This window comes from Perna viridis, chromosome 6 (genome assembly GCF_037379345.1).
Source record: "Perna viridis isolate PV_CMFRI_1.1 ecotype Kerala chromosome 6, ASM3737934v1, whole genome shotgun sequence".
Lineage (NCBI taxonomy): Eukaryota > Metazoa > Mollusca > Bivalvia > Mytilida > Mytilidae > Perna > Perna viridis.
Window position 1 is genome coordinate 49,903,297 of NC_142450.1, and position 15,995 is coordinate 49,919,291.

The following is a 15,995-nucleotide window of genomic DNA, read 5'->3' on the forward strand; positions in this document are numbered from 1 at the left end:
TGTCAGTCTAATCAAAAAGCAGTGACATATCACTTTACCTACTGTTGGCAGATTAATGCTTGGTTTGATTGTTATCCCAGCTGCATAAAAGTCAAAACACATGTTACAGCCTTTATCTATACCTCACTAGACAGTTTTATGGTGTTGTATTTTAATTGTTACACTTTTTATACCTCAAATGACAAAAATAAGTACAGATTATATTAATGTCTCATTATTACTTATTAATATAATATCATACTGACTATATAGTCTGGTTCATCATATAGCTAAGGATATTTGTTGTTGAAGTGTTTATCCTGGTTCACCATATGATGGAGGATAACTGTTGGTACAGCGTTATACTGACTGACTACCCTGGTTCACAATATATTGGAGGATAATTGTTGGTGACGTGGGTTATACAGATGGTGTACCCTGGTTCGCAATGGATGATAACTGTTGGTGAAGTGGGTTACACTGACTGTGTACCCTGGTTCACCATATAATGGAGGATTACTGTTGGTGAAGTGGGTTATACCGACGGTGTACCCTGGTTCACAATATAATTGAGGATAACTGTTGGTGAAGTGGGTTATACTGACGGTGTATCCTGGTTCAGGGTAGGAAACTAACTCAAATTCTAGCCAGTCCTGAATACAATTTTTCAATACATTTACTAGATGGCTATATAAATTTATGATAAAATTAGCCAGCCCTGCCAAATAATAGCCAGTCTCAGGCTGGTGGGCAGGCTACTATTTCTAACTCTGCCCTGGTTCACAATATAATTGAGGATAACTGTTGGTGAGGTGGGTTATACCGAATGTCTACCCTGGTACACCATGTAATGGAGGATAACTGTTGGTGAGGTGGGTTATACCGAATGTCTACCCTGGTTCACAATTTAATGGAGGATAACTGTTGGTGTAGTGGGTTATACTGACGGTGTATCCTGGTTCACAATATAATGGAGGATAACTGTTAATGAAGTAGGTTATACTGACGGCGTACCCTGGTTCACCATATAATGGAGAATAACTGTTGGTGAAGTGGATTATACTGTGTACCCTGGTTCACAACATAATGGAGGATAACTGTTAATGAAGTAGGTTATACTGACGGTGTTCCCTGGTTTGCAATTTAATGGAGGATAACTGTTGGTAAAGTGGGTTATACTGACAGTGTACCCTGTTTCACTGTTTATTGGAGGGTAACTGTTAGTAAAGTGGGTTATATTACTGGCAAATAGAGAAGACAAAATACAATGTAGCTGGTTACTATCAGTAAATATACATGTACATGACAGTAATTTAAAATAATAACCTATTCTTATCTTATAAAAGCATATGGATGATATTTTGCTACACTTTTCATCTTCTCTGATTATAATTCTTATATAACAAATTCAACTCTGACATCTAAAGATAGCCTTACTGCCGGTTAATCAGTATCTCGACATGGAAAGTTCAGCATTTAGAATGTTATCATATTAACTACAGCTTTTGATAGAGGAAATAAACTACAAAAAGAATCTGCATCAGCAACATCATAGTCTTCATTAGTAATGTCACAGACCACAAATACACATTACTTTATGTAAATGTTATAAGCATATATGTACAATGTACATTTCTTGAAAATTTGTGAAATTTGAATACTTTTTTACTTGAGAATAAGCATGAAAATCAATTTTCCAACCTCTAACTTTCCCTTCCCACAGTAAATCAAAATTTTGTATAAATCAGATCTGAGATCTATAATAATATAATTAATTCTTGCCTCAGTTAGTATTCTGTAATCTATGCAGGAAAAATTAATTAGTCTATAAGAAATCTTCAGACAAAGAAGGCATCATTTATTATTTATTCATAATTAACTCCAAGTAAATTAGATTTATCACATTATCTAGGTCTTTGATGTAGTAAACCATTCACTTTCCTCCCAAATTTCATTAAAACTAGTCAAAATAAAATAACAGGTAAAAGGACAAAAAGTTATTGAGTTCTATAATCATGTATCTTGAAGAAGGTGTGAACCAATGAATTGCTACAATATTCTTATCATTTAAAAAATTAAGTAAGTAAAGGCAATGAAGTGGTGGTTACAATTACCCTATAATATGCTGAAAAGAACATACAACAACAGTACATTGTGTTTCATTTTGAAACCAAAAGTCAGAATCATTGAAAAACTAAATGGAATACAAATAATCAAATCAGAAATTCTACAAAGACAGACGTAACAAAACACATACATTATTGATATAAAACAACATATTTTGCCTTATGTACGGTGCCCTCATTTGAAGAACAGCATTATCAACACAGTGTTTTCCATTCACCATCTTAAGCTGGGTTTGCTGACCACCTTTTCTTCCAACATAGGTCGGTAAATTTTCAAAAATTTCAAGATATTTTCCGTTCTGCATGTCATATTTCGCTATTGAATTGTGCCTTGCTGAGTTGATTTTCATTGACAAAGTTCTATGTTTTCATTTAACGAGGGAAACATAAGGCCGAAGATGATGATAATAAAGAAAATTCTAAACCAGCCCAACAGAAGAAGGCTGATGATAATGAGGAATGTTAAACAAGAGGCTCCAAGGTCCTGAATCGCTCACCTGAACAGCCTTTAACAATTTAACAATTTTGACTCAAGAAGACTTTGGTAGGACTTATCATAAGGATCATTTCAGCAATTGAAATTTCTATCTATCATAGTTTTCAAGATATTGACTGACACCAACTGATACCCGTAACTGTAAAAAAAAACTCATTTTTCCCCTTTCAAGGGCAATACTCTTACAAGAAGTCATCAGACAACTTTTATGCCTTAAGACTTTTGTAGTCTCAATAACATGGATTATTTCAGCAATAGAAAGAATTTGGCTACAACTAATGGTTTTGGAGATATATGCGAAAAAATACTGTCAGACTCCTATTTTCTATTTATAGTAATGGCGGCCATGTTTTTCGACGAATCAAACATCCCCATATCAGTTCTATGCAGAATACCCCTACAAACATTCCTACAAAGTTTTGTTTCAATTGATCAAGTAGTGTCAGAGGAGAAGATTTTTGAAAGAAATAACATTAAAAATAGCAAAAAAACTCCAAAATGGCTTAACAGATTAAAATGAAAATTTGACCGCAGATAGATCTCATCATGCTAAACACATTTTTCCATGTCAGAATTAAGCTAAACCTAAGGATTTTGGAGATATATGCGAAAAACTACTATCTGATACCTATGTTCAGCCTAGTAATAGCTGCCAATGTTTTTCGACAGATCAAACATCCCCATATCAGTTCTATGCAGGATACCCCAAGGAACATTCATACCAAGTGTGGTTCCAATTGGTCAAGTAGTATCAGAGGAGAAGAGTTTTGAAAAATTGTTAACGACGATGGACAAGGATGGATGCCAAGTGATGGCAATAGTTCACATGGCAATAGCTCACATGGTCTTCTATACATGGTCCAAAAGAAAAAGAATTTTACTTCAATAGTGCATTAAGAATCTGAGGAAACTTTAGAAAGGGTTAGGGTTAGAAAAGAGATAGAATGAAAAATTGTAAAGACAGAAATAGAGAACTGAAACTTGTTGTACTAAAATCAATGATGATGCTAATAGTGCTGGAAAGAGAGTAAAAAAAAGGACAAACTGATAAAAAAAACTTATGACTAAAAAGATGTGACAATAAATGCATATTTTTCAGTTTTTGTACATTGCACATGTTTATTGATATATGTAACATACAATGTGTATTCATACTTGTTTTCACTTTTTTCATGGCACAATAAAAACCCTGCTGGGCAGGCCATTCTAAAAACACCCACCTTACCTCTGTAAAAATGGAAAACACTGCAACATCAAGTTGCATATACATGGAAGTTATCATACTACATTATACGTAGGTAAAGGAGAAAACAAAGCTATAACTTGAGTTTTGGCATTAAATATATTATGACTTGAGATTCTAACAAGTCAATGATTTGGGGGTTAAATCATTACCAGTTACATTTGTAGGATAATTTGGTAGTAACTAAAGACTAAAAACAATGACTTGAGGTTTGGTATAAAACAAGACTATCACTTAGAGTAAGTTGGTATTGAGATTAAAGACTATGAATTGAGGAGAAGTTAGTATCTACTTGAAGTTAAATCAAGATAAATACATGTAAGTTAGTATTAATTAATGGTTAAGACTATGATTTATAGTTTAGTTTAAATACATGTATTAACTGGTGGTTAAAGACTACATGTGTGACTTAAGGTTAAGTCTACATTTACATGAATGTACATGTATTAACTTGAGGTTATGACTTGAAGTTAAGTCATTAACAGATGGTACATTTTTGTATATGTACTTGTAGCTCCTGACTATAAACAAGGAATGTATGGTAAGAATATGACATGTCATGAGAACATAATCTAAAATCAATCCACTAAAAGATAAAGGCAGTCACCTACAGTAATACATTGTACTTAAGTATGTTAGAATTTTTTTTTACATGTTTTTGTTTAGACATTCTTTATTTACGCTCTAAGGTGCAATGTATTATATGTTTATAAGACTACATTATGAAATATGATATGTACATGTACATTTCACATGTAATAATTAGATAAATGTTTTACAGACCTACATGTAACTGATAAATTGGATGTTTTTAAAAATATTAATGGGACCATGGTGTTGATTATGATTAGGTTTATATGATGAATTAAACATAAAATATGTCAGTAAACCTGACTTGTGACCCAACACCTTACCAGAACTCATCCTATTTCCATGACTACCAAATCATTAGATTATCTACCCCTTCCTTACAATTTAAACTCGTGGATTATAAGATATATATTGTTGACATGACTTTTCTCATTTAAAGGACCTGATAGAGGATATTAAGAGTTTTTGGTTGATTTAATTCTATTGACAGTAATTCAATTAACCAGTTCATGAGACACCTCTATAAAGACTGTCTTAAAATTGCTTAAATTTTTGTCTGATTTAACAAAGAAAATTCACTTAAAATTTAAAAAGATAAACAAAAGACCTGAATTGCATGTGTCATACTTTGAAGTACAATGTATTTATCAGTTTAGGAAGTGATCTATCTCCTACCTGCAAAAACATATAAAAATACAAATTGACAATACAATTCAACAAAGAATTACATGTACATGTATCACTTATGCTACATAATTCCTTAAATAGTCACTTACAAAATGTGCATGTACTAAAAATTAACTACATGTACATAATATTTCCAAGTTAAATCATGCACATGTACATGTACATATATATCTAATTGGTTCCCAATGTTGTTGACAAAGAAAGCCATGTCCAGCTACAAAAAATGTACATTTGTACCATCAACAATAAATTTCTCAAATTTTCACATTGGAGGTACACATTGTTCACTAATTCTTGATTATTATAAAGAAACATTTCAGATACATGTACATGTACACTCATGTTGGTACCAATAAAAGAACAGAAAAGTCCATGTACATTTATATACTTGAAGCAATTTTTTTTCTAATTTTCACTTTTGAACAGTTGAGTCACAGTGAAGCAATTTAATTTCCTATACCAGCTATGATGGTAGTTTAAATTGAATATAACTTTATCCTAGATGTGGACCAATAAAGAGAATAATGAAATGTATTTTGTTCACAAGACAAAATAAACAACAACAAAACTGAGTTTTTTATCATGGTGTGATAAAGTCAGTACCACTGAGACACCTGGAGTACATGTGTAAGGTGTGATAAAGTCAGTACCACTAAGACACCTGGAGTACATGTGTAAGTCTATACAATGGGTGCTATAAAGATTAATTAGTATATGTGTTATTTATATTGTTGAAATGATATAATTTTACTGAAACTATATCATATAGATTTATGACACTGTGCAACCACAAGACTGCCATTATTGACACTTACATGTTATGACATAACATTGCTGGTGGGTCATGACAACCCATGATATATAATTAGACAAGTGTTGATATTACAGGGGTATGGCCATCTCTTAGAAGTATCTAAAAATAGTGTAAATATTCCTTATATCAGCAATCTTTAGAGAACATCATATAATTAGGTCATATTGATGATAAATTATTAGAACTGTACACTTGCATGTATGATTAGTTATGATTAGAACTCAGAGATAATCTCTGATCAGACAATTACATGTAAGGTCTAAAGTTACAAGAGGGCACTTGAGGTCACCTGGTCAGAAGTGGACAATAATTGTGGCTGATCACAAGTGTAGTAGGCTGAAATTAAGTGGATACTTAAACACCAATTATAGCTAATAATACGAAAAATCATTCCTGGTACATGTACGAACAAAATGTACCTGTATGTGCTACCAGAGTCTCCAAAGACTTTTAAGTTCTCATACAATGCACATGTACATGTATAGTTTACATGTACACGTATGACATGGAGTGATAAATTCAAACTACATATACATGTATGCATACAAGTTCACAATATAAGCTCCCTCATTCATAGTGGTTTATTTTTTTTCTATTGATAATGGGGACTCAATATTGAACATGAACTTAAAAAAGTACATGTACAATAATGTATATTCTGCTCTTATGTTTCATAGTACTGTATACATGTACATGTACTTAGCCTTCCTACAAATTGTCATGCTTATTGGTCCCTTGAAATAAGAGGTATTAGAAAAGAGAAGATATAAACATTTAAATAATTGAATTTGAATACAAAATAAACACAAATTCACAAAACATGTACATGTATAAATGTAAATGTATCTTGACAGTGATTTTGTTACACTAGTTTACCTTCAGCTTTTTTGGTTTATTTTCTCTCAAATGTAACAGAAATGGGCACTGTTAAAAAAGAAAATTTAAAACACTGATAGATGTACATGTACAAAAATGTACACTGCATATTGCAAATTTGTGTTGAATGTTGTTAGTTTTTCTCCTCTCTCCATGAAAACAATTTTGTTTTTGAATTTAAGAATTTAAATACATGTACATTCAATCTATGAAATCATAAAAAAAAAATTAAATCATATCGACAACCTTTCTGGGTAAATCTTTTTTTCGAAAATCAATTCAAAGTTAAGCTCTCTAACTACATGTATTTACTTAATGGTGCATTCAACTACACAAGTACATGTATTTATTTTATGGTTAATTCATGTACATTTACATTTGTACATTACATGTACATGTATATGTATGTACTGCACTGTTTGTGTTTTACTGTACAAATGTATGTATATTTGTATATGATATACATGTGTAATTTGTTTTAAAGCTACAATGTAATGGTTTTTATTCCTTTAAACCTGATCCTTTTGTATGTTTGTGTCAGTGTCTATATCACAATCTTCAACATTCCACTTCAAATCCAGTCACTGAGACTGACTTGGTCAAGTTGGACTTCCATTGTGACAAGACGGCAGAAAGATAAGTGGCCAATAAAAAATAGGAAGAAGCTAAAGATTGCTTTAACTACTTGTTTTTTCGGCTTTATTACAGTATAGAGAAAAAATCTTAAGTACAGGACAGTGAATATACATGTATAATGTACAGCTCCTCTGAATAACAATTGTCTTGTCACAACATCCTATTAATTTTGGTGGAAAAATGGTTGTCCCAATTTACATATACGTGTACAAGTATCAGTGTACACTTACAACTTTTGGCCATGCAGGTTTACATTGTCCACTTGTTTCCTTGTACAATGCAGATGTCTAATCTTATATGTAACAGTCAGCTGTTTGGCATTTGTTTGTACAATGTACATTGTACATGTTGTCAAGATTTATGATACATGTACATGTATATATATTTATACAAATGTACATACATGAGGAAAAATGTATATTTAAGTAATCTTATTTCATGATACTGTTGTTGAAATGCATGGATTATTGAACAATTGCATTTGCATGTACATATTTGTCTAGTTGTACAAAATACATGTTTGTACATGATAGGGATTTTGGTCTCAATTTAAGACTTTCAGTCAGATTTCATTTGAACATTACAGTATGCACCGAAAACAAACTATACCATCTGAAAAGACAGACATTATTATGGAATTTATGCCACATATGTACAAAATGTACATGCATATATAATTAATGCCACCACAAAATATTGACTATTGGATTAACTTGTACCTCAAAATGTACATGTACATTGTAAAAGATTAGCTGTGATAAGATTTTTTGAACATGTACATGTATTGCAAGTACTAATAACTGATTAATAAAATACTACATGTCCTGCCTACTGCTCGAAACAAAATTTGTATTAATACAATCGCCCCAAATTCATGTGAATGACATTTTAATGCTTTACAAAATTAAAAATTCAACTCCTTAGTACTGCATTAATTGGGCAATTCATTTCTTTAACTTTGATGATTGAGTACAATTCATTTACAGAGACATGATCAATAAGAAATAAATGGTTTTCAAATGAAAAAATTATCACAGGTGCTCGATTGGCTTATGTTAGTTGTGTTAAGAAGTTCTAAAGCATTTTTTTCTGACATTTTGACTAAAAATAATTTTTTTATATTTGATTTTTCAGGGCAGTATGGTGATTGATCATTTAATTTCATGCATATACATTCTGCAACTTACAAGTATACTTGTACATATTTATTAATTTACTGACAAATGTGTATATGTACAATATATATTGTACATTGATCATATGTACATGTACATGAACTAATAAAATATATGTATGTGCATGATAGGGGTTGAAATAAACATTCTTGTGCTTGCCCACAGCAAGCAGACTTTATTATAAGCAAGGCAAATTCAAACAGGCTTTGCCCATTGGGTCACTTAATTTTGGATTTTTTTTTTCTGTTCACTTGAAATGAAAAAAAGGGATGGGACACAAGGATAATTGGGTCGACAAATTTAGATTGCCACTAGAAAAAGGTCAGGCAATTTAGCCTCCTGTGGCAGAGCTCAAAGGTTCCTACTCCTATCGAATACCACAGCAGGGTTCTTTAACGTGCAAGGAATGTGGCATCTTTCCCAACACGGTGCAACGCCATGATTTGCAGTCAGGTTTTCCGTATTATAGCCTGTGCCCCAGCATGTAACACGCCAGGGGTACCCTATTCCACCACCTGAGGCACACATCCCAGTTGCTGTGGGCAGAGCACCCAGCCCCCGATTACGTTTGAGCACAATTTGGTAGCCTTTTACAAGAAGCTTAGCGCTGCTGCAGGCCTATTCTTTTAACGCTGGACCTGCACGGGGTGTGTTACAATGTAGCTTTGCATCATGATGTACATGTAATGTGTTCACTCCTAAGCACAACTGATTAGGACTGGCTACATGTACAAAATGTACATACACTAAAATAGAAAAGAAAATCAAAGAGACAACATCCCAACCAAAAAGTTTTAAAAAATGAATTCTTGAACATGTACATGTATAGAGACTGTAATTCCAGTGAAAACGTACCACCATACTACATATTTTGTAATTGCCACTACATTGAAAAACTGTCAGGACTGCTAATTAAAAACAAAGAGACCAAAACAGCAGTTGATCTTAAGTATTTGAATATGTGAAGTGTACATGTCAGACAAAACTAATCAAGAAAATACTGTATGTAGTCAATAAAAATGAATTGCTCTGTTCAAAATATGTCAATTAAAGGTGGATACATTTTTGATACATTTGTTAGATATTACAATAATACTTACAGGTTTTACATAAGGCAGAGATGTCAAGTCTATATTATCCGTAAATAGCCGCCCTCTAATAATTTTCAGAATTTGTGAATTGGTGTAAGAAATAGTAGAAGAGCACGTGCTAATCGTATCCGTGGGTAAATAATTTATATCTCCATCATGAACACTCTGTTGAGAACTTTCCAATGTGAAATAAACAGACGTTCCACCCTCCTCTTTCAGTTTTGTAACAGCTCGGAGAATTCTCTCGCGATGAGCACTTTTTGTGACACCTATTGCATCCAAATCAGCATCACCTATTTGTTTACATATCTCCAGTTCATCATATCCATTATCAAAGAAGGCTTGAGTATAGTAATCAAGGTTAAGAGATCCAAGCCAGTTAGCAACTATGTTATCCGACATCGTGACAAAAATTATTCGAACAGATCCATTGAATAATTAGAATTTACCTTCACCAACACTTTCCCACCTTAACATTGCACTGCCGTGTGACAAATGAGGGAGTATAGTACATAATGTCAACTGCGCGCGCAGCGATAAAACAACATGACCTGACCAATCGTTGTTGTTTGTAAATATAAGCACGTGGTGGTCTACTTTCACTTTTACATCTTGCGCTAATGAGAGCCGTATTGTTTTTTTACTGTTCTTTGTCAAGCTATAACCATGTATTTTCATTGTTTGTGCTAATAATAAATTAATTTCTGCATGAGAATATTGTAACGGGAGTCTTCTGTATGTGCAAGTGTCTCAGTGAAAATGGCTAAATAACGCTTCAAAAAGACAACACCAATACCAATCTAACCATATAAGTAGTGTTGTAATAGAGGTTGTAAATACCAAAATATCAGCTTCACTATGGTTATACTTTACTCGGTGTTTAAAGGTTCAACCCTGCAGTTACATAATAATATATTTAAATATCACATAAGACAATACACAAAGACAAATAGACATGTCACACAAAGAAAACTTAAGAGTAACTCTAATATGCACTCTCAATATACCAAATATCAAATATGGAAACTAGAAAGCTAAATAGCTTAACTCTCAATACAAAAATACACAAAAGTACAAGACAAACACAAAACACTTAATTACCTGTCTATAGGGCCACGTTGCCCAACTATACATCAAAACTACATACATTTGTACTACTAGTATGATATGAATGTACCATATCCTGAAAAATATAAAGTATATGCATATGTGTACTTTCCATGAATAATACTAGATTTATTTCAAAACTGGCTAAACCGTCAAAACTGAAGAAAATAGTAACTAAATGTAAAAATAAACTAAAATGCAGAGTAGACTCAATATGCTAAATAAACAAACTAAATATCAAAAAGTACTAGCTCAAAATATCAAGATTACGTCGAAAGTGTGATTGCTATCAAAATAATTACTGATCTACTATTTCTTCAAAATACTCAAAAATACTAATCTCACATACTAACACTCGATAGTAAAGAAATGGAAGTAAAGAAAAGACAAAAGTAAATAATAGCTATCTTAAAATCAATCTCAGAAATCCCAAATCAAATATTCATTTACTTGTCCAATATACAATATGTCTGACTACTTCAAGGACAAAAACTCAACTCAAACCAGAAAAGGAGAAAACTTTAGGACAGTAACAATGAAAAAAAAATGCTCAGACCTCTAAACCAATCAGAACTCCAAAACCAAACACACCTCCAATAACTCATCTACAATTAAATTGCCACACCTGAATGCTCCAAAATTACCTGTCCACTACTGCAATATAATTGATCAGCAGATCAATACCTGAGGATCAAAGTCAAATATCAATACACAAACACAGAAAATGTATTAACCTGCTCTAAGAATAATGAAATATTATTCTTAGATTTATTTTATTGTCTAAACGAAATGTTTATAAATACAAATGTAATGTTCACATAGCAAAGTGAAATATAAAGTTAAAATGAAAGAAATGCACCCTGGCACAGTGTTATATTCCTTTTAATAAATGGTGGTAAGTGTTTGAACTTTCGCTGATGTATTCACTTTTCCAGATTTATGTGTCAATATCAACTACCTATATCCTGACATAGTTAACTCATACAGGACACCCTGTTATGTGGTACGTTCGTGCACTGGGCTCTGTAACTATAACACTGTATAAATGAAAACTCCATTATACATATCTTCAAACACATTATTTATTTGACCAAGTACAAAGCCTTTGATAGAAAATAATGGTGCATATCGCTTATAAATGCCTAACGCTTAATAACTTCAAAATTAACCGGCATGACAATGCAACTGGAAATGACTGACTAACACCCTAAACATTTATTTACCGCGCCATATTTGTAGCTCGACAGAAAACCAGAAACACATCTAATTTCAAGATAATTTTGCGTATAAAGAAGTCGAAAGGTCCAAATAAATCTAAACCAAAGCATTCTCTCGGAATGTTACATTCCTGTGAGAAAACGGCATAACCGTAGATATATTAGAAGCAAAGATGCGCAAACTGTAACAGTCTTAAGGTTACAGACCACCAATTCAACCAATGAGCATTTGGAACGTACGGAAAAATAGTCCTACGCAGAAATTACCCCTGTTCTTCATAGTGCTGTGAAAAAAGTCCTCATCTCATTTAAAAAATTTAAACAGTTTCTGAAAGGAAAAACATTTCAGTACATTTTATAGGTGCATTTTGCTTCTTGTGATGTGAAGCCTAATCTCCATAATGATTTCTAAATATACCTCTATCTTGTGAAAACACTGGGATTTCCCATGCTATTTATAGACACTTCACTTCCGGTGACCAGTACTGCACTGCAAGTCTGCTAACCCCCCATGCCATTCTGAGGATTGTGAGCTGACATATGTAGAATCATGCTGATATATAGTCCTCTGCAGGTTAAAGTTAAGGTAAAGTCCAGAGAAGCCATTGAATATTGTGAAATTAGCATAGAAGCCTATGGAAAGTGGAATTAGTGGTTTTTAGCCTTTATCCAGAATTTAATGCATTGTTAATTGCTTATGATGTTTGTATATTTGTTGAGTCAAAACTTACTGATTTAGATGAAATTGTTACCTACAAAATGTAAACGACCAACCTTGTGGTATCATAGTAATACATAAAACAGCACTGGAAAAACACATTTAATTTCATTCAACAGAAAATCAATTCATACTTTGGTTTCAAATTTCAAAACAAATTATATCGCTAAATTCTGATGTATTGATAGGACCTGTTTACATTCCACCTGAAAATTCTATTTACTCTTCACAAGAAGCTTTTGAAGAACTGCAAAGTGAAATGCAGGAATTATAAAAATCTGGTAATGTCACTCTGTCTTTATTAGGTGATTTTAATGCAAAAACAAGTACATTACCTGACTATGTTATACCTGATGATTCTGTTATAAAAACAAGTACATTACCTGACTATGTTATACCTGATGATTCTGTTATAAAAACAAGTACATTACCTGACTATGTTATACCTGATGAAGTATTTTTAGTCTGGATTGTGACTTTGACAGAATATATGTATGATTATGAAACGTTAGAAAGAAATGATATATGATTAGCCCAAATGAAAAAGTGTACAAATAGACCTAACAATTATGGAAATTAGTTATTACAGTTGTGTAAGAGAAAAAAATGTATATTGGTAATTCTAGATTAGGGAAAGATAAGGGTATTGGTAAAGCAACATGTAAAGATTGTAGTGGAAGAGATTATCTTACATTATCATCTAAACTCATATCTTTGACTTCAGATTTTCAAGTTAAAGATTTTATATCGTTGTTCTCTGATTGTCACGGTTTAATACAGTTTTCTTTAGTGTCAAGGTATAAGGCAGTGCTCGTCGAGGATGGTTGTTATTCGGAACAAAAATGTATTCGATGGAAAGACGCGAGAAAGAATGAGTTCGTTGAACGAGCTAAAAGTGATAATAGTGGTATTCAACTAAGTATATCAAACAAATCAGATAATTTGTTTACACGTGACTACAATGTGATAACACAAAACGAAATAAACGAGCTACGGCAGTCGAAACTTTTGATAAAATCAGAAGTCGTAAAAACCAGTACAAACACGAGAACTCTAAGCCCTGGTTTAATGATATTTGTTCGGTTCGGCGTAAAAAAAATCACAAAACTCGGAAGCGATACAGTTTAAAAAAAAAAACGCTCGAAATAGAAATGATATGCTTAAAGCGAGCAAGGAATATAAGGCAGCGCTTAACAAAGCATACAACGACTATCAGCATAAAGCAGCTAATGAATATTAAAAGAAATTTCAAAGAAAGATCCAAAGTCACTTTGGAAAATGTTAAATAGTCTAAATAATAACAATAAACAAAATTCAGGTGATGATATTTCTCTAGAAACCCTGTATGATCACTTCAAAAATCTTAATGAGAGTAATGATGCATATACTGATCAAGGCTCAGAATCAGTCGAGGGTATCGCGGAAAGTATTTCATCCGAGGGAGATCCATGGCCGAATTCCCCTATTACTGAAGATGAAATAAAAAATGAAAAAAAAAAACATTTGGATGCGACGAAATTCAGTTTAATATTAGATACTGGTATTGTTCTTGAAAGCTGGCTAACGGGAATGATAATGACAATATATAAGAAAAAGAGTTCAAAATTTGATCCTGATATTTATAGAGGCATTACGCTAAATTCGTGCTTCAGTAAAGTTTTTTTCTGATATACTGAATAATTATAGATTGAATGAGTACGCATAGCATGTCAATTTGATTATAAAATCATAAGCTGGATTTAGAAAGGGGCATGGCACTGTTGATACTATCTTTGTTCTGTATGCGCTTATCACAATTAATTTTTTATTTGGTAAGAAACTTTTTTGCACTTTCATTGATTTTAAAAGTGCTTTCGACACCGTTTGGCGATTTGGTTTATGGGAAAAGTTACGTAAGTCAAATAGTAAAGGAAAGTATTTAATGTAATCCATAGTATGTATCAAAACACCAAATCGTTCATTAAAATGGGTGAAGAGATTTTAGACTTTTTAACGTCAGACAATGGTGTAATAAAAGGAGAAAATTTGTTTCCTTTTTTATTTTCCCTATTTCTGAATGATTTGGAAGATTTTTTGCACAAAACAGTATCGAAAGTCATAAGACCTTTCCTGATGTGTGTCAAGAGTCTATAGGAATGTTGGTAAAATTGCTTAATATTCTTTATGCTGATGATATGGCATTATCATCAGAGAGCGTAAATGATATGCAAGATAGTTTGACATGGTTTGAAAGATACTGTGAGCGTTGGAAATTAAATGTGAACACGAGTAAAACAAAAACAAAAAAACAATATTAAATCATAAATTCAAACTTAATGGAAAAGATATTGATATTGTAGACACTTATTCATACTTAGGTGTGTTATTTAGTTACAATAGAAGTTTTCACAAAGCAAAGAAAAGGTTTTGTGATCACAATCAAAAGGCCCTTATGCTTTGTATGAAAAAAAAAAAAAAAATAAGCATACCAATTGATTTACAGCTTATACTTTTTGAGTCATTATTAAGTCCGATACTGTTATATGCATATAAAGTTTTGGGTTTCGACAGAACAGATGAAATAGAAAGAATTCATTTCCAATTTTGTAAGAAAGTTTTGAGAGTTCGAATACCACGCCTAGCTATATGATCTATGGAGAATTAGGTCGGTTTCTTTCAAATATCAGTATTAAATGTAGAATGGTAATGTTTTGGAACAACCTTCTGCTCAACAATACAAAACTATCATGTACCAAGTAATGTTAAAATTACATTCTTTAGATCCAGACAAATTCAAGTGGTTTTCCCTATTAAATCGATTTTTGATGATACTGGATTATCGTTCATCTGGGATGACCAAATAGCATTAGAAAAGCAAGTATTAAAGTCAATGTATACAGTACAATTGATAGATAAGTTTATACAACATTGGTAGTCTAGCATGTCTAACTCAAGTCGTGGCGACTTCTATTCAAAGACTACCTTTGTCTAGAAAATTACCTGCTACATTTACTACAAGCAACTGTTTATTTCTAAATTCAGATGCTCAAATTTTAAGATCCCTTTTGAAACCGGGAGAAGGTCAGTAATCCCACGAGATGAACGAACATGCCAATTATGTAGAAATGGAACAGGCGATGAATTTCATTTCCTGTTCATTTGTCAGAAAAGAGAAATTATAGAACTTAGGCAACAATATATACCTATTTATTATTTACAATATCCTAATGAACAAAAAATTATCAATTTATTAAAAATAT

General features: G+C 32.3%; 1 protein-coding gene across 4 annotated transcripts in view; it reads right to left on the reverse strand.

Annotated features, from left to right (window-relative positions):
- LOC148615469 (uncharacterized) overlaps positions 1-10,228 on the reverse strand; it is a 75,608-nt gene extending 65,380 nt beyond the window's left edge. For 3 of the 4 annotated variants that reach the window (XM_088590369.1, XM_088590368.1, XM_088590367.1), the window contains exon 1: positions 9,724-10,227. In XM_088590369.1, the coding sequence (XP_088446495.1) occupies positions 9,724-10,116 (393 nt within the window). In that variant the 5' untranslated portion in view covers positions 10,117-10,227. Of the gene's footprint in view, positions 1-9,723 lie in introns of all 4 variants that reach the window. The other variant, XM_088590370.1, reaches the window with a different exon arrangement.
- Positions 10,229-15,995: the final 5,767 nt, after the last annotated feature.